This window comes from Gambusia affinis, linkage group LG22, assembly GCF_019740435.1.
Source record: "Gambusia affinis linkage group LG22, SWU_Gaff_1.0, whole genome shotgun sequence".
Taxonomy (NCBI): Eukaryota; Metazoa; Chordata; class Actinopteri; order Cyprinodontiformes; family Poeciliidae; genus Gambusia; species Gambusia affinis.
In genome coordinates this window covers 20,466,724-20,492,124 of record NC_057889.1, presented here as the reverse complement: position 1 = coordinate 20,492,124, position 25,401 = coordinate 20,466,724, and the positions used below count along the sequence as shown (strand labels likewise).

The 25,401-nt window shown below is 41.5% G+C and overlaps 1 protein-coding gene across 1 annotated transcript in view; it reads left to right on the top strand.

Moving 5' to 3' along the window:
• Positions 1-25,401, top strand: part of tnfrsf21 (tumor necrosis factor receptor superfamily, member 21) — a 38,954-nt gene continuing 13,553 nt past the window's right edge. The window contains exons 1-3 of the mRNA XM_044106381.1: positions 1-343; positions 8,170-8,866; positions 14,691-15,269. Coding sequence (XP_043962316.1) covers positions 314-343; positions 8,170-8,866; positions 14,691-15,269 — 1,306 coding nt within the window. The 5' untranslated portion in view covers positions 1-313. The remainder of the gene's footprint in view (positions 344-8,169; positions 8,867-14,690; positions 15,270-25,401) is intronic.

The following is a 25,401-nucleotide window of genomic DNA, read 5'->3' as shown; positions in this document are numbered from 1 at the left end:
TCTGTGGAGGTCTGCAGCGGGCAGCGAGCCGCACTGCACACCGACTGAACCGGCAGGGGCGAGGCGGCATTCATCATCGCTATGGGAATTAAGCGCAGCGTCCTGAGTGAACCGAGCCCTCAGCCCGCTCCACCCGGAGACACAGAGTATAAAGCAGAGCAGCCCAGAGCCCCGACCAGCTCCCCTTCCTCCGGTGTGCTGAGGAGAACCATGGTGATGATGATCAGTAACATCTAGAATGAGAAGTGTTACTCAAGCAGACAACTTGGACAAGGACGTTTGCTCGACCCTCATCCGTGCTTTCTGATTCAGGATGATGTCTGTCATCCATGTGTCCGCCGTGGTGAGTGCATCACATATTCACCCAACTCTCTCCATGGACTGCTTTTCATTGTTTATTCTAAGGGGCTGCTTCGGCAGGTTCTCCATTTAAAGGGACAGCGCATGTTTTTGTGAAAAATTTCTGAATCAACTTGAAATCAAATTGACTGAAATTACTGTCAAATGGTAAAAAGAAAAAGAGAGAGAGAACTGGTCAAAAAGATATTATTTTTGTTTTATTGTAAGTAAAAAGTATTCTTAGGTGGAAATTTAACAGTAGGCGAACAGAACAAAAGGGGGGAAAAGTTTGCAGTTGGTGACAAAGAAAGGGCAGCCAGCAGTCTATTGTTATCCAGAATCAGTCCCGAAAAGGCTGCAAAGATAGGTTTGTTAGTTTATTGTCCAGATATAGAATTTGTTGGATTTATTGTAATCATAGAAAAACAAGAAAATCATTAGAATTTTAAGTAAGTCTATAGATTGATAGATGACATCCAGTCATAATTGCAGGTTAACTCCTTGCTTTCTGAATATATTTATTATATAAAATTACATTATTTGTTTTTCTTGTTAAACAGATTCTGTTAGGTTAGTATTTGAACATAAATCATAAAACAAATGTACGTCTAAGTATTGATTATGCTATTCTCAAATCTAGGTATACTTGTGTTACCATGGTAATCCTTGGTATGCATTGAATATGCATCAGCAGGCATTACTGATAAACATATGTTGATGACAAATCTGTGACAGTAATTTACAATGGATTAAATGCAAAAGATGTGCATTTGCTCTGCAAATTCACACCCCTTTAGATGTTTATTGGGATCTTATGTGATGGACCAACAGAATGTAATACATAATAGATGAAGTTGATGGAGTATTAGATGTGATTTTCAAAATGAATGCTCAATCTGGCCTGATCACACTGACTCCATTGTGACATGACCATCAAAACAGACTACTTTAGTCTATCACATAAAATTCCAATAAATACAGACGTTTGTGGTGGTGGCATAACGAAATGAGTAGAAGTTAAGTTTTGTGTTTAGGTGATTTTCTTATTATTTTTTATTGTGGTGTTTAGAAATCCCCCCATCCATTATTTATAGTCGCGTTACCTTCAAGGCTAACAGCTGGGCTTGTGCCTGTCTCTGTACTGAATGGCTTTGTTCACTTCCCCCGTTGCTGTTGCCAAATTAGCCAGACTACAATTAAAAAAACAGTGCAGAAATCCAACGTCATCGCTTGTAACTTCTCCTTCTGTTTGCTGGTTGGCCAGGATGAAATGCATCCTCGGAAATCCTGCTCAATGGGACTAATCCCAGACAAAGAACTGAGGGGAGATGAGAATCGAATGGCTAGCATAATCAGGCTAGTTGTTAATGTCACAAAATCTGAAAAAGTCAATCAGGAAACTGTCAGTGCTAAATTCTGACTCCAAATTAGGTTTTTGGTTTGTCTATAATCTTTAGTTTTAGGCTTAAAATCCCTCTTAATGCAGTGACTTTAATTCCAACATACCCACAGTGTATGGAATTGTTCAACAAAGACCTCCCGGACAACCAAAGTTAACAGTTCAGATGTCATTTTTCACCACAAAGGGAGAACACAGCTCAGCTGGCAGAGCTCCTAGCTTCCTTCATTAGCAGAGAAGTGGAAGCATCTCAACAGATAACCGTCGCCAGTTATTGTCAGTGACAAATCCAGTGTGAATGAGTCTAAACAGAGCCTCTTTCTCTCTGCTGTGCTGGACGATAGCAGTGAGGTACACTGCAACAGGTGTCAGGCAAACGTGTATGTGCGTGTGTGTATTAGTGGAAGTACTTATGTGTGTACTTTTGATGTAATTTTGATTTGACTGGGTGTGTTGTGAGCCATGCTTTAATTGAACAGTAATGACATCCTAGTGTCTGCCAAAGCTGTTCCACCCATGCATGCACACGCATCTTTATGTAACACACTTGTGTTAAACAGCCAATTGTAGTACTTAACATGACTCGGCATGTACTGTTAATGAAGTAACAGCAACAACAGAAAAAGCTGTTACAACAGAAGTAAAATTTTTTAGTAGTAATTTTATTTTTGAACACTGTGCTAAAGCTGGATCATTAGCTATGTTTGGAGATAAATTCTCCAAATTTTTGCGGGTTTTTCCACAGCGCATATCTAAAATATTCTATATTCTCTCGATATTATTGCAAGTTAAGGTGTATTTGGTGTGTGAACTATTAAAATCCAAGTTTTTAGCCTTTTACCTATTATCGTAACCCTGACCCCTGTGAATACTGGAGGTGTACTGTATTCTGGTTCCTGGTATGGATAAATGTGGGAAAATGCAATAAAGATCCATCCATCCATCCATCTTTACACGCCATAAACATGTGCTGTAAGTTACCAGGTGATTTTTTTCAGTGTCTCAAAAGGACTGAGAAATCTGGGAATTTGAGTCTGTAAAAGTAAGAAACGTTACACCCAAATTTGTCATCGTGTTTTTCTTGTTTGCAAGAGCACCGTCTGTCTCTAATTGTCAGCAGTGCAATCCACGAGACAGCTTGACAGAGCAATGTGCTTCAGCTGAAGATAAACCTGACAGTTGTCTGCATAAAAATAAAAAAAAGGAAAACGACAAAAACAAAAAAAACAACTTATTTTTTACAGAAAATAATTGAAGAAGGTAATATGAAAAAATAGGATGACCAAGAATGGATCCCTGGTGTACACCTCCATGGGATTTCAGTGGAAGTTGGGAAACACGCATTAATGGGGACTTAAGATTCGTATCAAAGAGGTCAGAAGACTGAAACCATATCAAACGTCTTACAGACAAACATCTTGTCAGTGTCAGGCTGGTTGTGGTGATGAGCGTCCGCGGGCGGTTTATTTTAGGACGATGTTTGGAAATGTTAAGACGCTCATATTCACAGCTGTCTGTTCTTCATCTATTGCTGGTTGGATTTACTTGTCTTTAACTTCCACAGGGTTTGTGCTCCGGCCAAGAACCTGTGGCCCCAATTCTAATCAAATGCAGGACACGATTCAGCATTTTTGACAGAGGGGATGATGAAGTATGCGTGATGAAGTATGCGTGCTGCTTTGGCAGCCCATCACATGCCGGAAATGTTCAGACTATTTTATACTGTTGGAGAAGAAAAAAAACAAAATAGGGAAGTTGAAGCAATTGAGGTTATGTTTAAATCATGTGTTGCCCTGGTATCCGATGCTCGCATGCGATTAGATGGAGAGCTGGACATGTCGCTGGATGAATCACACTGTAACTGCTGCTGGAGGTTGAGAATTCTTGTCCTATTGACGGGCTTTGAGTGGCCTGTGGGTGTTTTGTTTCTAGAGGAAGCCATGACAGGAAACCTAAAGAGGCTTATGCCTCCATATGAGAGTTTGTCACTTTACACATCCTAAAAAAACCTCAAGGCATTTTATTAGATTAGGAGATAGATCAACAGAAAATACGGCATATTTTCTATTAGGTTAGTATGCATCTATTGTTCAACAATAGATGCATTTTGAAAGATTTTATTTATTTGTTTTTTTACAAGTGCACATCTGACTGGTAACCTTAAATAAAAGTTAGTACAACCTACTGCCTTCAGAAGTCAATAAACAGAGAACAATTAGAGTTATGTAATTTCAAAATTCTTCCAGGTGTTCAGTTTCTGTAATGTTTTCTTTTGGGGTAGCGGTGCATTCATCCCACCCCTGTTTAGTCCGCTCTTTTTTTTTTCCCCACCAGGGGGTCTTTTTGTGGGCTCTATTTGACAATAGGCTGACAGGAAAGGGGGGAAGACATGTGGCAAATGTCAGTCGGGTCCTGGAATCGAACCCGCGACGGCCACGTCGAGGACTCAAGGCCTCCATGTGTGGGTTGCGCTATCCCCTACACCACCACAGCACGCCCCTATTTAGTCCGCTTTAATCCAACTCCAGTACGTTTCTCTAGAAAGTCTGGTTCATTTGTTAGGTGTGAGAGTCTAAGCAAACTCTTATCTCTCATCATGGTGGAAGTGAGACAGCACCAAAAGCAGGAAGTGGACTATAGCGCAGGGCATTCTGGGTAAATACAACCAAAACAAATGTGTGTATATAGAGCTAGTGGAAGAAATGGATTGTAGTCATTTGAGAAAGAAAAATAGAGAAATTCTACATTTAATTTTTGTTTGCATTTTGTGAAGAAGGATGTTCCGCTCAGTTCTTCTTCAGACATTTTCAATGTTGTTTCCTTCATTGGTTCTTGTTGCAGCGCCCCCACTGGCTACAGGCTGGTTAGGTGTAAAAACACCCTTAGGGAACATTAGAGAACAAAGAGCAGCTGTTACTTTCATGCTGGGTTTTAGGAGTAGTGGAAAAACTTTGCCTTTCGAGCCCATAACAACTACTGCCACCTGCTGGTAGGAGGTAGCACTTACTGAAACACAATGTTTTCAGTTTGGCCATTTTTTGAGGAAGATTTTCAACAAACTTACCATTGTGCGTTCACACAAACAAAATGCAGGAACTTGTTGAATTTATCTGAATTCCCGCTGTTGCGGAATCACAAAAAGCTAAAGACCTCACAGAGCTCCGTTTAGTTTTAATATTCTTCAGCATTTTCTTTTGAATCTGTGACAGAAAGAGTTTGGACTTTGGACTCAGAGATAACTCATGCATGTCATACATGTCAATTTTGTATGCAGAGATTATGGTTGAGGTTGGGGTAAATAAAATTGCCCTGTCCCCAGGCTTAACCCACCTTGAATCATGGTCTCTGATTGGTTGTCGTCCTGTGGCTCAGGCAGATCATGTATTTAGTGGAGCAGGCGGATTGAGGAGTTGGCAGGAAAGGCCCAACCCTGGCAGCAGAAGGACTGAAATGAATTAATGTAGTGCTGATCAGCAGACGTGGCTGCTACAGTGGCTCCAGACAGTATCTTCATGCGGTGTGTGTGCATTTTTCTAAGTGTGTGTGTGTAGTGTGAAAATGCTAGTACTGCACTTTGCTTCCTCTTCTGCTTTGTGTCTTTGATGGCTTTGCATTTTTTATTTATTTATTTTTTAATGACAGGGCTGATTTTAGTCTAGATGATCACAGGGGGGTTGTCGACCACTCCGGGAAGGAGACACAGATATGAACAAGCAGCCAATTAGGAGCAGGTATTTAGCTGCCATTAGCCCATCGCACTGCTCCCTTAACATGCTGAGTAGCAGCTGTCACAGTGCTTAGCACCATATGGTTAAAAAGTGCTGAGACATCTGGAATCTGTCTGCTTAGAAAGGCCAAAAGATGGAGCTCTGACCTGGACCAGTCAGCAGCCTTTTAGTCTCAGTCTTGAAAGAACAGGTGAGTATTTCTTCTAGAAGACAAACAAAATTCAAATCAAAGATCTATGTTTACCTTAGCTAAAGTACCAGTGATGTAAAGTCTGGGGCTCAAATCTGAAAATATAGAAGATAAAAACATTCCAGGAGCCTGATTGCACAAGTCTGCACACCCTCCAGTGAACGTTTTGCTGATTTGATGGACTATAGTCAAAGTTCTGCTGTCCCTGAAGGATTGTCCTGATATCAGCTCATTTGCATTCTTTAGTAAGGCCATAGTTTGTGGACAGTTTGGTGAGGAGCATCACTGTAGGAAGGTATCAGTCAAGAGAAGGGTACAAACAACATTTATCCCTGCTGTCTTAAGACATTTGCTGTACGCTTAACAATGCTACTTTTCAAAAGAATGAAATTGCCTTATTATTGTCAGTTTACAGCCTTTGGTATATCAGCATATCTTAGTACTGGAAAAAACAGATATTTTCCAGAATTGTACCGCATTTCCCCATTGACCTTTGAATACCATTTGGGTATTTAGTACCTTTTACACTTGATCAAAACTCACACTGATTGGTAAATAAGTACACAACAATAAGGGTCAAGCTGAGGTCATTCTGAAGACTAAACCAGCAGAGAGAGCCGGGGCAGATTGTCCATTGTTCTCCGGAAGCAGCAGAATGTTCTCATTTTCCCACGACACGCGCTCCCTGCCAGAACTTTTCACTTTGAACATGGATATGAATGAACGCATTGATATCACTGACGCAACAGTGATAGTTGGACGCTGTATGTTGACGCCACGTTCTGATGCTTATGGATGAGGTTCTGGGAATGAACACAATGGACTGAATGGACGTTGTGGTAATGAAAGGGCAGCAGACTGGTGGATGCAGGGACAACCCTGTCACCTCTGAAGGTATTGCTAGTGTTTCTGTAATTACTATTAATTACAGAAACATAGGGTGACTGTGGCTATATGGTAAAAAAGTTTGCAATCAGAAAATTTTAGGTTCAATTCCACCTTGAAAATGGTTGAAAAGCCATTTTGAAAGCTTTGGGACTCCAGTAAACCAGTCAGAGACATTATCCATACATATTAAAAAATATATGAATAATGAACAATTAAATTATAATTGGACTGGACTTACAACATCACTCCAATATGAGTGATGGCCTATTGATTGGACAATAGGAAATCAACAATTTATCCTGGAATTCATAAAAGACAAACACCTAAAGCACTACAGGCCTCGCTTTACTCAGTTAATGTCAGTGTTCATGATTCAGCAGCAAGAATAGTATCATGGGAGAGTTCCAAGTCTAAACTCACTAGTGACTCAAAAGAACACCCTGTCCCATTGCACTAACAAAAACATCTGATGATCTTTGGGGACAAAGTCAGGGGACTGGCGAGACAAAAGTTGGATTCTTTAGAAGGTTCTGTCCTGCTGGATGGTGTACAACTAAAACGTCCACCCATTTTCAATACCTGCTCAACAATCCAGGGTTGCATCGGGGTACACTGTGAACAGTACACCAGTCTATCATGAAGCAACACATCAACTCACAGGACGAACAGCCATAGACGACATGTAGGGTTAAGCATGCGGAATCCACACAAAGAAGAACCCTGGATCTTCTTTCACCAGGGGAGCAGTGCCATGAACTGCACCACCACAAAGTTCCCAAACTAAAATGATTAAGGAGAAACAGCATCATACATACAGTCAAACAATGTGGCAGAACCTGGAATACCTGCAGCAAATCCTAAAACTGACCCTCAGTTTACAACTATGAAGGGCACTTTGGTTAACTGACTCAGGCTATGCACATATATACATTACATAACATAACACTACACCAGTAGACCACTGTGTGCTGGTGTAGTTCACCAGTTGTACAATCCCTTTGTTTCAGAAAGTATTACACTCTTTAAACCACACAGCTTTACCGCGTGGAGCAGCTTTTACCATCTTCAGTTTGAGAGTTTAAACTTAAACTTAAAAAAAACTACAGAACAGTGGATTAAGTTTCGCTAGAATGGAAGATCTGTGTCTTTCATGTTCCAGGTAGTGTTACACAGGCATGACTCAGTCCATGTCTGTGATGTTGAACCCAGAGGTGTGTGTCATTCCACCAAATCCAGGAAGCTGACAACTTCCAAGCAGAGGTGAGAGGGCATTCTGTGGGGGGAAAGAGACAACTACAGCTTACACTGGGGGATGAATCATCAGCTGTGACAAAAAGCCCACAAACTCTGTGCTGGTTGAGTCTCAGCATGAGTCAGTGAGTTTCATTATGAGGAATTCTACAATGGCAGAGGTTTCAGGATATAACTGTAACTTGACACCCTTCGGTTTTTACATGTGTAGCCACTTAAGACAAATCACAAAAAAGTGGCGATAGTAACTTTGGCACTAATCTCTTCAACTACCATCCAAACAGAGAAAGCAGATGTCAGAAGATCCTGCCAAACCAAGATGAAAATAACTCATTCTAAACCGACTGACCTGCTGTTTCCTGTTCTCCTCTCAGCTCCTGTGCATGGTGGTGGCTGACATCTCAGCCCGAGCTTTGACCACATCCACCGCAGACGACCAGCCCCTCCTCTCTCCACGCCACTATCAGCACAAAGACCGGGACTCTGGCACCCAGCTGGTCTGTGACAAGTGCCCAGCAGGCACCTACGTCTCCGTCCACTGCTCTCCGACAACAGTGCGGGAGTGCAGCCCCTGCCCAAGGGGCACCTTTACACGGGGCGAGAACGGCGTCCAGCAATGCCACCGCTGTCGGGCTCCGTGTCCCGCGGGCTTCATCGAGAAGGTGCCGTGCACGGCCACCCAGGACCGAGTCTGCACCTGTCCGCCCAACACATTCCTATCGAAGGGCGGCGGTCTGGAGTGCAAGCCCCACTCCCTGTGCCCGCCGGGGTCCCGGGTGAAAAGGCGCGGCACCGAAAAGGAAGACGTTCTCTGCAAGCCGTGCACAAAGGGCACGTTTTCTCAGGTGGAATCCAGCGCCATGAGTTGCAGAAATCACACGGACTGCAAAGCTCTGGCAAGGTTGCTGTTGACACCGGGGACAAGACAGACAGATAATGTGTGTGGACCCCCTTCTGCCACTTTGTCATCTGTCCCCCCGACCACTCCACTGGGGCCTGCACAGGCTGTGTTTGTTCAGGAGACGATGATGTCCTCGGCCTCCCCATCGTTGAATGGACATGCACGTAAAGGTGAGGCGGCCATAATGTACTTCTCTTTTGTTGAGAAGAATTCCCATTCAGATTAATTTCCTGGTATTTAGTAGTCTCAGTAAAAGCAAATCCCTAGAGGAGAAATGACATGAAACATAAGTGGCCGCATTTGCTAAGAAAACTTGTTCGAAGAATTAAAAGTGTGGAAGTTTTAAGGTTCATTTACTACTAAGAAAATAACTCCAAACATACAGTGGAGTGTTTTAGATCAAAGCCTATTCATGTGTTTAAATGGCCCAGTCAAAGTCTAAACCTAAAATTGACAAACTGTGACGAGACTTGGAAATAGACACTTGCGTATTCTCTACATCAGGGGTCCCCAAGCCCAGTCCTCAAGGGCTACCATCCTGCAACTTTTAGATGCATCTCTGTTGGAACACAGCTGGATCAAATAAACTGCTCATTACCAGCCCATTGCAGAGCTGATTGGATGCTGGCGAGGCAATTCAGACATTTTGGAGCTGAGATGCATCTAAAAGTTGCAGGACGGTAGCCCTTGAGGACTGGAGTTGGGGACCCTGCTCTACATAATCGTTGGCTGACATGAAGCTATTTTGAAAAGAAAAACCTTTTGTGTCCAAATGTCAACCGGTAGCGACATTCCGGAAGCTGCCGACAGCTGTTACTGGAATTAAAGCTGATTCGACAAAGTCTTGACTTGGGTAGGGCTTCATAGAAATGATTGTCACATTTATGTTAGAATTTTTTTTTTTTTTAACTAAACTATGTATGAGATAATTTCTATTGGTTAATCACATATAAAGTCCCAGTAAAGCACATTGAGGCCTGTGGATGCACATGAAGAAATGTGAAAACATTGTGAAAACTGTTACATAGCTGCGGATTATGCATTTTTTTGAAGTGCCGCATCCTCATTGCACAAATCCCCCCACCCCGGTCTCGTCCAGGCTAGAATTCCCATAGGTGGGATATCTGTTGGCACGGAAACAGCAGGCTGCCCCTGTATGCCAGGAATGATTGCATTTTCAAGGTGACTCAAAGGTGTTCTGTCCTCTTGTTTCATCTTTCTTCTTTTCTCTTTCTCCTGTTGGTAGAGAAAAAAAACCCTCGGTAGTTCCCCTACATTTTCCCGTTTGTTTGCCTGACTTGTCATGTCCTTATCTGTTCTTACGTCATGCTCGTCTGAGCCAGCCACGCAGTCATTTCTCAGAATCAACCGTCCATAGCTAGCATACCTCTCCTCCACTAAACCCTCCACAGCCATAATACTGTCACTGCTGTTTGTGTTAGCAGGGGATCGATGGCCTTTGAGCCAGTTAATTTGACACCGTCTGAGCTGTTAGAACCATGGTGGGGGGTGGGCGAGTGGTTGGGGCTGTTAGCTTACACCTGCTATTTACCAATGATAGAGGAGGGGATGGAAAGTTTCTGTAGAGGAAGTCAGTTTGTGTTTCTTTTTTTTCTTCTATAACTCAGATAATTGGAGGTTACATCACACATCTCCTAGCAACCAGAAATGTTCAGGAGAGATTTTGTATTGATTGTTATATCCACCTTACACAGTGTGGGCTGTAGGGCTGAGACTTTAACCTGGTGATTTCAATTCATTAAATACTCTAGCACAGGAAATTCTTTAAATACAATTTGCTCATTTACGCACAAAACAGAGGAGGAACCTTTGTACTGTGTTTCTGGTACACCTGTAAATCTGACGCACAAGCAATATTTTCAAACAACAATGATGGACAACAAAGCCGCTTCTTTTGGCTTCTCTGGAAATGTGGTGCTAAAAACAATTAGCTTATCAGTGAATCTTTTGTAGCTTAAAATAGCGTCTCAGAACTAAACATGTAGCAGCAGCACAGACAACCCAAACGCTAATGTCAGCGTCTACCGTCCACATTTCTAAAGAAAGATTTTTTTTATTTTTATTTTTAAAGAAGTTCCATGAATGATCAAGGGTTCCTGGAACATCGGAAAACTGAATAGCAATTTCCACCAGTCTGATGGCTTAATAATATAAATAACAAATTAAGAACAATAAATATCCATATGTCTATTCATTCACTAAGCTAGCAGCATTTTTTTTATTGAAATTTTTTACTTTTGCCAATATGGTTTTTGATTTAAAATGCAAACAATTTCATTTAATTAATTACCGACCTATCAGTTAAGCTCCACCACTAATTTAAATATACACTCTTAACATAAATAAGCATTTTGACAAATTTCACTAGCTTAAGAAAACATTTACATTCTGCTCTTTGACTAGTTTTCATGAAACACAATAAACAATCAAATATGGTAATATAGTACCTATCTAAATACTGTAGGCCAAGAATTCTTGTACAATATTCTCTAATAAATGTAAAGATGTATTTTGTTGGATTGTGTTTAACTAAAGTTTTCCACATTCAGCAGACCTCTACCACTTGAGAACAACACCAGTCTCAACAGTTTCAGCAAACTCTACTCTGTAAACATTTAACATCACATTAAATGTTATAAAATTAAATCAAATCACGTCATCACATTGTCATTGGTTGGTTATTTACACTGATGGAAATGATGTAAGAGGCAACGCGTCACCAATGGTCTTCCTGTGTGAAACAAGCGCAGACCAAGTAAAAGTCGAAACCTGATTGTTTCAACGTCCTTTTTATGTAAATAATCAGCTGCGGTAAAATTAAAAACCAGTGTATACATGACGACTGCTTAAAGTGTAATTCTGAAAAATCAACTGAAATTTTCACAATGGCAGATTAAAGAAAAGTAAGGAAAAAAAAAAGATATACTCTTTGGCCGCTCCAAACTAAATTGGTGGTGAGATTTGTTTGTTCAACTCATCATGGATGACTTTATTAGATTGATTTACTGCTTAAATATATATCCAAACTGATATTTTTTACAATATAGAATAATTAAGCAACTAACTTCCATAATTTTTTTTAAAAACTTGCATTAGATGCACGTTTTAAATGAATTTTCTCTAGTCCACCTGGAGTCAAAATGTTATGTACTCGACACTTTAAGTCACATTTAGACACATTTAGACATATGTAGATGCTCAGCATGTACGCTTCTGCCTGTGAACTCTAAATGCCTGCAGGATAACAAATAACTCATGATAATAATAATAATAATAATAATAGCAATACAGTAATACCAAGCCAAAGGTATTTTTTAGGGACATATTTATATGGTTAGCCCTGAAAACTAATAGATTTAGTGTCAGTAAACTCAATTTGGACTAAAAGCTCTTAGCTTTGTCCTTTGAGACCCATAAATCTGGAGCCAAGCAGTTGTCCAATAAATTGAAATGACTTAGTTTTACATTGGTGGCAGAATTAATGCAAAGTTCTTCGTTGTGAAACATCTGCCACACTGGTTTTTACTTCAACAACTTCTTTTGATTGAGTTGAGATATATATATATAACATGTCATACATTTGACAGCTACATATATTCAGAAGTGTGTCTGTTTAAAGCCAAAGACTCTGAAATGCCCCAACACCTTCTGTGTCTCTGTGTTTGTCATTGGGCGGTTTCTCTCCCCGCTTTAGAGTTTTTGTCAAAATGTCACTTTTAATTTCTGGATTAGACCTGGGCAATGTTCTGCTGATGAGAGGATAAATAGGATTGTTACACATCTGAATGACAATTTAGAGATTATGGAACTCAGATCCCATCATGTTTAGGGCTGCTGAAGGACAGAGAGCAGCAGGGAGGTGCTGGAGATTGCATCGACAATCAATGGCAGGAAGTGACGCACTGACATTGACAAACCACACTTTTTCTTTTCCATGCCTGGAGTACTCTAACTCTGCAGCTGTTGTTAGTGGTGGGTGCAACACACCACCCTAACTAACCCCCATCCAACTGATGCGTCCAGCACTAACTGTGAAGTGTCGGCCAGGACAACTTTTCAAACCGTTCCTTCGGCTGAGTCGAATCCTGATTGGGTATCCCCTGGCTTCAATTTAATCAACAAGCAGACTGTGGTGTGAGCAGTTTTGGGCTGCGTCTGCTGTGTGATTACCAGCCAGGGCTGGAGCAAAGCAGTGGGAGCAGACAGAGAATAAGGGTCCTTACAGTCCAGGGAACACAGCCGCAGCTTGATGGTTCGCAATTTGTGTGACACGTGTGTTTTGTCGTCTCCAAATTTAACTTTTGGGGATAAGCTCATTGGCATTACAATTATCTTTTTTTTTCTTTTTTTACTCTGCAGTGATGGTGCCAATTTGAAATCATTCTCTAGCAAAGCCTGAAACGTACACTTGGTAGCCACTTAACTGGGAATCGGCCTGCCACACTGAAGGAACTCAATGCATTTATGCATCTCAATTTGATCATCAGAACAAAAAAAAAGAGGTTCTAATTGACTCAATGTGACATAGTTGTCTGCTTTGAGGAGGCGATAAGCAAAACTATTTTAAAATAGCAGAAAGTTTAAGCGACCGCAATTGAAACCAAGCTATGTGGAAAACCATCTCTGAACATACAATATGTAGACCTTTGAAGCAAGTTATAACTTGCGCCGACTAATTTTAGGAGCCTGGGGCTAAAAAAATGACTCAGCCTCAACAAAACTGGACAATAGGAGATTGAGAAAAAGTTCTTCTTTCTCAATTGTTGCTAAGGGTCGTTTAATACCAATCAAACATCATTTAAGCACAACACTCAACCTGAGTATTTTTTCTGACCATGTCTATCCCTTTATGACTGTAGTGTACCAACCAGCTGATGGCTTCCAAAAATGACAATATGCTCCTTTAGGATGTGGTTGGACAAGAGTGCAACCACGTCCTATGGACCGACCTTTCTAAACAGCGTTTTTGACACTGTTTTGAATTATTTCACCAGAGGTTAAAGTTGTTCTAAGGCCAATGGAAGACTAGTAATATAAGACTCCACACTTAAAATATGTGTAGCTATACCTGGAATTAAAATAACAGGGGAAGACTCTTTAAAAATGCTAATTGAAGGTCATGCTTGCTTTTGCACTCAATTATTAATCTGTAGAGTGATACCTTTGAAGTATAAAATATTTCTCCTTAGCAGTGGTCTCAAACTCCAGTCCTCAAGGGCCGGTGTCCTGCAACCTCTACATGCGTTTCTTCTTTTGAGTTTTATTTGTGGTTGGCAAAGCTATTTAAGGTGCATTTACTGCCACCTACTGTACTGGAGTGAAGATGTCCGATACACGGGAATTAAATAGCTGAACTGTGTCACTAGTATAGAGCCAAGCTCTCCAGAGCTCTGCTAATTAGCTAAAATTGGTACCAGGTGTGCTGAAAAGTTGCAAGATACAAGAACTGGAGTTTGAGACCACTGCTCTACAGTCATGTCAGCTAACTGATATCCTCAAACTTCTCTCGCTTTCTTGCAGAGAATTAGGCAATTGCTGAGTTACTAAACTTAATATCATATGGCATGATCAAAGAGTGTCACTCCATTTTTGCCAATTTCAAGTATCATTTATTGTAACGGGTAGAAAATCTAATTAAATTCACTCAACTGGACATGTGATTAACCTAAACTATTAAAACATAAGATATCACGATGGAATCCTGATCCATGTGAGCAATCAATAATAACCAAGAGAAAAGATGCTACCACTGGTTACAATGCTAGTGTCCCACATTGTTTGCGTGGATGAGGATTTCCCCCTGTAATACCTTCTGTTTTCCAGATCAGGGTGAGCACACCTCAAATTGAGTGAATTTAATTCCCTATGTCTGTCTCTCTTGCTTCTTATCTCTTATGTACCATCTCCCTGTTCCTTCTTCTCATCTTATTACCACATCTTTGTCTCCATCAAATCCATTGTCAAACATCACAGATCCCTTGAGCCAGTCAGCAGCCATTCAACTGAGGAAAGCTGTAGGCGGGGAAGACGGAGGAGCGGAGTTGATGCTTACGCATTCCGGCGTCCCCACCCCACCAAATCAGGAAGCGTCATGGACTCCCTTGTCGGTGGCTGGAAAGCAAGCCGTGGATCTCAAGGAAGAATTGGGCGAGTCTGATGCTGATCCTGAGCCTGGGGCAAATAAACCAAGAATAGAGGGTGCAGTAGGCCCAGAAGTAGTTAGGGTTGGAACAGGCATCAGTAACGTGGTTAACTTGGGGAATGCGGGTGAAGCCTCCAACTACTACAAACCTAACCGCAGGGGGTCACCGAGGCCGGCCATGCACGATCATTTTGACATCAACGAGCACCTGCCGTGGATGATAGTTCTGCTGCTCCTGCTGGTGCTGGTCGTGATCGTGGTGTGCAGCGTCAAGAGGAGCACTCGGGTGCTGAAGAAGGGCCCAATGCAGGACCCAAGCAGCATCATGGAGAAGGCAATTCACAAGAAGACATCTGGGACTCCAACACAGGCCAGAGAGAAGTGGATCTACTACTACTCCAATGGCCAGGGTAAGCTTGTGACTTCTTCTTTGAGTTTTAGCATTTAGCCTACTGCTTTAATTCTGATGGATTACTTTTTAGCCATGTATAAATATTTATGTATATTGTGTGCCAAACACAGAATAGGTACAATAGTTCCCTTTCAGATAGTTGGTGTTGATGAAGTGTAGGAACATCTCTAACAGGTATCAACCACTCCACAGTTGGGACGTTCTTGGAATCTCACCAGTGATGCCTTAATCTGCTTCACAGTTTTAGCTTTCATGAATAAATATTGAATTCTTGTTGCACTCTTGTGGTTCCACTCGAGTGTCACGACATGCGTCTGCTGATGTGGAACCATGTGTTGATGTGTTTGAACTGCTGCTGGCTTCTAATCCAATCAATTGTACCCATGAGCACATGTTGTACAGGGCGGTGGTTACACAAATGAGGACATGACCCTCTTGTACCACCCTTCTGCTGCTGTCCTCTCTCAACGTCTACACTCAGGTTCACTTCCAGATCTCGGTTCTCAAATTTCACCTCAGCGTGAACTTTCTTTTCTGCTTCCGTCACCTTCATATCGGTCCTCTTAGTCTTTTCTTTTATAAAGTCTTTCCAATACTACTGATTCTCATTTCCTTTTCGGTCTCCTACTTATAGCCTCCCATTTTTTGTTGCCATTGCTCTATTTTTGTCTGGTTTTCTGCTGCACATGATTCTTTCCTCCTTTCCTTTTCCAGTTACACTCACTGTTTCTCTGCTAAAATGTATTTACACCTGTTACATTCTATCAGGAGGTGGGGAACATGCTTTCTCCACCTCCAAGGTCTCAGTTTCTGTCTTAGACAAAGAGAGGTGACCCAAAACTAAGGGGACACCTCTCGGTTAATACACTCAGGTTTCCCCTTTGAAAGTTTGCGTGTGTGTGTGTTGTTGAGATGAAGCTGAGCCACCCGCCTCTCTCGCACTGTGCTCCCTCAGTGACAGCCCACAGAGAACTGGAACAATCTGGTTTCAGCTGAACCAGGGTTGTTGTTTGGTTGGCAAGGCACATTACTGGGTCGATCGGGTCTCTTATGGGACAACAAAGAGATATAAAGCAATGAGGAAAGTACATCAAACAGCACAGTGGTGTGTGTCAGTGCGAGTGTTATTGATGTATCTCAATGATAATATGTTTCTTTGCTGTATTTTGCTTTGCAAGAAGATGTATGAAGTTTAAAAAAAAAATCAACTAAACACAGTGACAAGAAAGAGAACTTCAGTTGCCAGTCTTGTGTCTGCTGTGATGACTGTGTTCGATGGTTTAGAGTTACTTCTAAAGTTCATTGCTAAAATATGTGCACAAACCACATATTTTACTGTCTTCTCTTTTTATGTGATGGACAAAGTAGTGCATATGTTCAAAGCTGAAGGAAAGTCACATGCTCTTTAAAATTTGCTCAAATGAATTCAAAAACAACCCAAAATATGAACTCCAAGTTCCGTAAGGCATGTCCCATTTTGCACAGAGACTGCTGCTCCTCCAGAGTTACCATTGTTGCCTTGGTTGCTTCTCTGATTAATGCTTTCCTATCCTGCTTTCCTGAGCTTGCTAGTCCAGCCCATTTCTGGGTAGAGCAGCAATATACTTTTATTTTCTCTTGGGTCTTTCTGTGCTGTGTTCCTTGGTCTTCATTATGCTGACTGTTCATTAGCTTTCTTCTCACACTGAGATTAAAGTCTACACATGCCAACTCCACTTCCTCACTAGGTAGTAGAATATTGGCTGCACTGACTTTATTTAGTTTTTGTCGTAGAAAAAACTATTTCCAAGCACTGTCCAGGTAAAATCACTCAATCAGGTTTATTCATATATTGCGCACAATACAGAGAGCTTGTAGGACAATCAATAATGAAGCAGGTCTGGATGAAAAGCTCTGCCAGGCAGAGACAACACATGAGTTTTATACAAAGGGATAAAGAATCCAAAGCATGGGAAACAGACTGGTGCCCATGCAGCTGTGAAAAACAACCTCCGACCTTGTGACTGTAACCAAAATAGTTTTAACTTGATGGGAATATACAAGAACTTAGAATAAACATGTGGGAAGCAATACAACTAGCAGGTGTAACCTAATTGTAATTTTTCCACATCAGTTATTATGGCTTGTACACACTTAGCGAGGTCTTTATGAAAATTAATGTCTCTGTGACATTGTTTAAAGAAATAACATCATTCACAGGGGACTGGCTTCAGAAAAGTTTTCAGTTGCACAAATCCAGCGGATCCATGCCAAACCCATAGGGGGCAGCGTAGCGCAAAGCTAAAACCTACACCAGCCAATCGGAGCGCTTCAAAACAACAACGACTTCCTGTTAGGAATTAAATATGGCGCCAGGAGGCTCATTTGTGTCGACAGATAAGTTTAACTACTTTTAAAAAGCATTTTAGACGATAAAGTTATTAAAACACGTGAATTGGGAATCATGTCAAAGCAAGAAAGTGAATAAATACAGAATTTTCTCAAATGTAGATGTTGCTGAGTGTGGACACGGCAATAGAATAAGAAGAGGTTGAATAATGTCTGAAACACTTTTGAGATTTTTATTTTAAAAAACTATTTAAACTAATACATGCTTTCCCTTTCACTTTTCAATCAAGCAACAGTCTATGATGGTCTACCTCTTCCAATATCGATAAATATGTTGTGTAAAGTGAAAACAAAAAATCTGCAAAAATATCAAAAAGCACTAAAACCCTTGCATAGAATTGATCAGTAATCTTGAAAGTGTGACCCTATGAAATGTGTTTGTGTGTCACAATGAAAGCTGAGCATTAGCAAAGCTTTGAAGGAATTGTTTTCCACTTCAACCTTTCCCTTTATTGCGCTCATGTGTGTTTTCCCGATGTGTGTTCTCTCCTGATGAGTAATGCCGTGCCCATATGCATGCACTTATGTGGAGCTATATGTATGCACATGCAACTCAAACAGCTAGTTTACGCTGCTATTTACTCTCTGGAACATAAAACGAAACTGCTTCTTAATCCTTCCAAGGTGCGTGGCTGGCTCCCCTTGAAGGTTGTAATCCACCTTTACTAGGGCAGTTAAAGCAGTCGGGCAATAAAGGCGAAAAGAAGGGGAAATGTTCAAGCATGGATCACACACATGCACCGCTTGGCATTCGCTCAGAGCCAGCCAGGAAATGGTGAAAAATGCTACTCCTCCACAGTAAGGCCAGGCAGGGCTTTCCGGGGCCCCGGGGCCGGGTTTGTGTTGTTGTGGTGAGGGTGGAGCCGTCACACAAAAGGAATCACAAAAATGCCTCATAAAGGTTACATTCAAGACGTTTACAAGCCCTGAAACTTTTGAACATTTTCCCTCAGCTGAACTGTACTATAATATGTTAATTTCCTCTGTATACCTTCCCTGTTGTAGCTATAGAGTAATAAAAAAGAGCATTAATGTTGTCATTTGATTCTCCTCAGGTGTATCTTGAGGCTGCAGAGCAGCTAGACGAGTGCAGCCATCATCTAATGCAGAATCTGTTTGGTGGATTGTTGATTAAAAGTTTGTCGAATGAAGTTAGATTTTGAAACTATATTCCAATTCACTTTCATAAACGTTTTTGCTTGAGTAACTCGTTATGTGCTTTACTGAAGAGATAGTGCTTGCGGGTTTGTGATTAGAACAAAAATGAAATTTTTGCAACAAATTGATTATATCTGATGCTTTATTTTGACCCCAAATCACAACTATCGTTGATCTCCAAACCTTTTTAGGCATTGTGATGAACACTGAATAAATTATCTTCGGCGAATTTGATAAGCTACTGAACTTGTAACAGCTCTGGCTGTCTTGCTAACATGAATGAAAAAAAGTGATAAAAATAATTATTTGGGTGTGTTTATGGTTAGGCGGAAATTCTCAAAATGGAAAGCAAAATAAAGGCTGGTTTAAGTGACCAATGGCAATCGCAGTGTAACTACGGATACCGATGATCATATAGTATATGCAGTTGTTGATCCAAAGTGCATTGACATTTGTGCCGCTCTATGTTGTCACGGGAACCATGTCGTTTTCTAGCAACCACTATGTCTGTGTATCATTCAGGTGTAGTACAACAGCCTCACCTGAGTGTTTTTCTGGAAAGTAGGATGTTTTCAACTGCTCTGTGCTGATATAGCATTTTATCAAGTTCAGAGGACTCCAAAGCTCATTGACCCATTCACACACATTCACACACCAATGATGGTAAGCTACTATGTAGCCACAGCTGCCCTTGGACAGTCTGACAGAACGGAGGCTCCCATACAATCAGCATCACCGGAAGTGAAGTGTCTTTCACCAGTTATTCCTTCTGATGCCCATTATAGTTTTGCCGGAACCCCAGAGTGTGTAAACATTGGTCCCGAATGAACTATTCCTTCTGGGTCTTTGCTAGAGAACGTATTTCACATCGTCATGACTTTATTGAAAACACCAGGGGTGTTCAAGGTAGCAGATTAATCCTGAAAGTAAAACTCGGCACAAAAGGCACCGTCATACCTTCAGGAGAAGATCAGGTGGGTGTGGTCTTGAGCTATGTTATTTACGGCATACAGCTCCAAAGAAAGATACGGAGGAGAACGTGAAGGAAAACAACATTGTACCTGCCCACCATCCTTCCTCGTTAAACGTCCACACCTTTAATAATGCCAAGCTCCACATCCAAAGCCAGCGGGGAGCCGTGTGTTTGACTACGCGGCTGTGTGCAGTATCAGGGTGGGCCGGGGTAGCCTGGGACTGATTGCGAAGAGCAGAATTTGAGGGGGTTGTTGCCTGGTTGGAGTTTCGCAGCGCCTGCTGTGCTACCACACAGCTGCACACACATTTCATCAATTTAGTTTTGTGTGTTCCTGAATTAACGGGAGAGGACTGTGTCATGAACAATTCAACTGAATGGTGTTTGTTAAGATGCTGACGCACACACCGCCCTGCTTCGAGTCCTGCTGCAGACTAGTGCAGGGTACGGAGCTGAGGCATCTTTTTGGGTCTGTTTATGTCAATGTGGTGTCTGAAAAGTTAAAACGTGTTTTAAAAAAATAACACATCACTTCTGGGGAAAGGGTTTGTTAAAAAAAACAAGTTCCCTGGACTGTAAGGAGCCTTAGTTCAAGGGGCCACTCTCACTCTGAAAGAGCCACATAAGTGTGACCTTGTTAATAAATCTCAACAAACTCACAGCACTGGGGATGGAGCTTGAGAGCAAAACCTTGTATTAAACAGTTCTAATTGGAACTGATTTGTGGTAATAAGGTCAAAGTACAGTTACTGCTGCTGTACATCTGTGAAAATTGGGTGTTAACTACTGTGAGAGACAACAAAATGTCAGTTTTCGTTTCAACTAATTAAACAGTTCTTTGCTCAAAAACTATATGGAAATAGTGATAGAAGTAATTACTAAATACATAGATTGGTACTTTAGCGATTTAGCTTGGCATGGTTAGCATGAAGTAGAGACTTTGACTGGGCATGTTAATTTTAGCATGCCCAATCAAAGTCTCTACTTCATGCTATCCATGCCAAGCTAAATTGCTGATGTTGTTGCTAAAATTTTGCAAAACAAAAAGAACAAACTAGGCATGTTTCCACCTGCTGGTTTAGACCAAATGCCACGCTACGCAAAGCGTAATTCTGTCAGATGTTAAGATTATGCGTGGCTGTAATAAACAGGAAGGAGGCTAGCATGGACTTAGCCTGGTCAACGCCTTTCAAACGCAATTCTGCTCGATTTTAATCTTTCTTCACATCTGGTAGAATTCCAACCGGGCCGATCAACGAACAGAAGGAGTTTTGAACGTTGACGGTGATTTTCAGCGCTGTTATAGAATTGTAGTCTGCCTGTAGTTTAAGCAACGGCAGTGGAGGAAGTGAACGGCCACGATTCCTAATTCTGTATTTGTTCAGGTCGACTCTTCTCTCTTCGCGGTATTGGACTGTTGTTTACAGTGTAGGCAATTTTCAGAAAGCTTCTTATCGTCAAACTGATGCATTACATACACCACGGGCAAACGTTAGCGAGTGGCTAAAATAAAACCAAGCTAGCATGGAATGTTTTGCTATCAGGCAAGTTGTAACTGTTCTGTCATGTGAACTAGTATTGGTGATGTTACTTGCTGTTTGGGGATGTAGAAAAAGACATTTTGATGCTGTCCGACAGCGGAAACAGCTGGTAGGTCATGTGAGGTAAATGTTGCTACATCAGAATGTATTTTCTCTTTCGGAAAAGCCAAAAGCCACCACATGCCAGCGTAAAAAAACTTTGTTGCAAAACTGAGACGTTTTTTTTATTTTTTATTCTGTTGTTTCCATCAAGCTTTCCTAATGCAGTACTTCAAAATGCTTCTAAAAAACATTGATGGAAACACAGCTAGTGAATCTTTCTCACACTGACGTTTTTGTTGTCGCTGTTAGGTTTCTGTGTCCACTTCGCCCTCGACGACCTTCCAGACCTCCGAGCCCCGTTAGATTTCTGTCCTCTTATCACAATAATCTGAAACATCTTATCTGCTCATGCCACTGTGAAAGAAAACAATGAATGCTACTACCACAAGACAAAAGATGTCTACCGCCAAGTAGGATGAATAACATCTTTGCACATTTATGAGTCAAGCGCCGGTCTTGAGACTTATGTGTTATTCAGTGGAACAAATATGACGCGATCTGTCTCATTAAGCGCTTCTCGTGCGAAAATCACATTTGCTTCGTCGACGCACTATTGGATCACTCAGGTTGTCCCATTTAGGCACCCATATGTCACTTTAAACGGCAGACTCTCCATACAGGAAACACACAAACACGTTATCCAGCATAAGCCTCGACTAAACTCAGCTTTCCCACTTACTAACACATCTGCACTCTGACACATTGAATCTTCACGTGACTTATATAGGTCATATAGTGAGTCCAGCTTGCTGTAGCTAGTGAAGTATGCGGAACAGGGGGGGCATTTCTTTTTTGCCGCAGTGTGTCGAGGCCAGCGAGGCAGATATGACTCGACAGGCTCTCTGCCCAAAAGGCCGGCACGCGAGCTCCTCTGACCCGATGAAATATCAGCAGTATCATCTGGAGCAGAAGTAGTGGAGTGTGTGTTTCTGTGTGTGCTTTAGCTTGAAGCCATCTGGGACAGAGATACACGGCTTATTGAGGTCAAATAAAAAGGATATGCATAATGTTGTTCAATTCTTGTAAATCATTAGTTCTATCCATTTATTTTTCTTCCTTGGAACGGCTCAAGAATATAGTTTAGCCAGTTTGGGATCTAAATCTGTGATTTATTTTTATATTTGGAACAGCTGTGATTTCATTTGGTTTTAAGGTGATTTTTTAATAAAATCTTTTTGAGCGTTTTGGCATCAGATGGACTTTTGCGTTCATTAATTTCTCTGTTTGTACAGTCGGGACGTACATGTGATTCCTCATATATGTGTCGCGCCCTGAGTCACTGCTGTGAGCTTACAGCAGTCTAATCTCTCCTCTCCAGTCTGAGCGCCGCATCCTGGATTTATGCATTTAGCATGTTTGCTGCCGCAGACGGTAATCTGGGATCAACTTGATGCTCATCAAAACTGGAGGAATGCTGTGCCGTGTCGAGCCTTTCTGGATGAAATGTGTTTTCACTGAATACACAGCATTTCTTCTTCCTCGTAGGCGAGCAGCCACATCCGAACCCCGCACCAGGGAACACGCTGCTCCGCGGAGACGGGCTGTCTGGCAAGCTACTGGCCAGCTGTGGGTTTGGTGGTTGCCAGAAACACAGTGTTTGTTTTCAGGGTGTGCAAGTATGTTAGGTGTGTGTGTGTGTGTGTGTGTGTGCGTGTGCGTGTGCGTGTGTGTGTGTGTGTGTGTGTGTGTGGCTTCGTTTTGTCCGGCAGCGTATCAATTTCAGTTCAGACAATTTCATTCTCCGGTCGGAGAATTGAGCGATGGCCCATTCCTGGACTGGGCCGCACACAGAGGAGCTCAAATTTTTTCACACCGCATGCCACACTGTCACGACATATTTACGTCGTCAACAGATGTGTGACAAAAGCATGTTGTATCAAAGTGACATTTAAACGTATTTTCTTAACCTGAAAATATGACTTTGTTTAATAAGGTCAACAGGATCCCTGTAAGCTTGACTAATAACTAACCACCCAGATATCGAAGTTAAATAAAACAAAGGGAGCTTCAGATAAGCCAGAATTTGTTCTTTCCAGCATCTGGATGGCAGTTTTTGAGGAAGTTCCAACCTGAGGATGGCCATATCAGGAGGTTTTCTATCAGGATGGGTTTAGGGTTTTTTGACTCGGTCGGCTTTTATCTGACAGTTTCTAGATAGCAGAGGGGAAGAAGGAGACAGGGAGGACACACAGCTAATGGACTCTGCTGGGAGCTGAACCTTAGATATCGCCGCAGTGGAATGATAACCTCTATGTACGGTGGGAAAATGCTTGTACGTGTCTAGTTTCTGCCACTTTCTGCATTGCTGGTTGGTTGAGCAACAACATCGGAGCAAATATAACTCTGTCCTTTCTGTTAAAGCCACACATTTCAAGACGGGACATTCCTTACATTAGATAAAGACAACCGCTTGCTTGCTGCGCTACGAACTCATAAATCACACGTGGCACCTGAACAGTTTGTTTTCGTCCATCCACAGGCGACCTTTGACCTAATGTGCTCGCTGTAGACGGAGCACAGTGAGCTCACGTCTCTGCCGTCGACGGGTCTCAGTTCCCGTAACGCCGTGTGTTGAGATCTCAAGGAAGAAAGAACACAGTCTTTTGAAAAGTGGCTTCGAATTGATAAACCTTGACTTGGTTCTGAGAAGGCCAGGCTTTCATCCCGGTAACTATGTCTCAAAAATGTTCAGAAGTCCAGCTGAACAGTTCTCACAGTCTTTCTCTTCGCGACTGAAACAACAGTGTATCAAAAATATTGATCCTTTTTTTTTTTTTTTTCTTGCAAAATCAAGAAAAAGAGGTTTGACAGCTTTCTGTTGAAGCCGCATCTTCTGCGCTGCAAAATGTTGCATTTTGCATTGGAGTGTGGATGACCTGTAGAAGAAATATCTCAGTTTTACCAACACTCTACTAGAACACCCTTGTCCTTGTTTCAATTCAAAATAAATAGCTGATGCATGAAAACTAAAAGCTGAGTCGGCGTTAAATGAGTTACTCAAAATGTAAAAGTGAATTGAATCATTGTTGAGTCAGCGTTTCAAACTTGCGGATTGTGAGATTTATTGGAACTAAAGTGCCAAGACAAGTTCATTTGTATAACACGTTTCAGCAACCAGGCAATTCAAAGTGCTCTTTACATGATAGCATGGTAGAGGCATAATAAAGAAAAGTAATGAAAAGTTGGAATACGGACTAAAATTAATGATGTCTGAGTTATTACTAATCAAAGGCAAGGCTTGATTTAAAGGAACTCTGTGTTTTCAGCATTTATGTTGTTTTCTGGAAGTTTGCTCCAGATTAGAGGAGCATAAAAACTTAATGGTTGTTCTCCATGTTTGGTTCGAATTCTGATTCGATGATTTATGTACCAGCAGAAGTATTTGAAAGTCCATTCTCTGAACTCAAGGGAGCTGGTGGAAGGACTTTAGAACTGGGGTGATGTGCTGTTTTCCTAGTTTTAGTGAGAACACAAGCAGCAGCATTCTTAATCAACTTAATTTGTAGTTTACCCTTTTTATGCAGATCTGTGAAGACACTGCTGCAGTAATCAATGTGACTAAAGATAAACACATCAATGAATCTCTTCAGCTCTTGCTGAGACATTAGTCCTTTAATGCTGGAAATGTTCTTCAGGTGACAGAAGGCCGACTTTGTGACTGTCTTTATGTGAGTCTGAAAGTTGAGGTCCGAGTTCATAACTATGGACAGATTTTATTCTGATCACTAGTTTCCAGCTGTGATAACTGAAGTTGTGCATTGACTCTTGATTGCTCCCTTTTGCTCCAAAGACAGTAACTTCAGTTTGGTTTCCATTTAACTGGAGAAAGTTATGGCACATCCACACAATTATTTGTTCTAAGCATCTGTTCAGTGCTTCAAAGGGTTAATTGTCACCTGGTGACATTGAGATGCATAGCTGTATATAATCTGCATGGTTATGATAACCTATCTTATGATATAATCTGA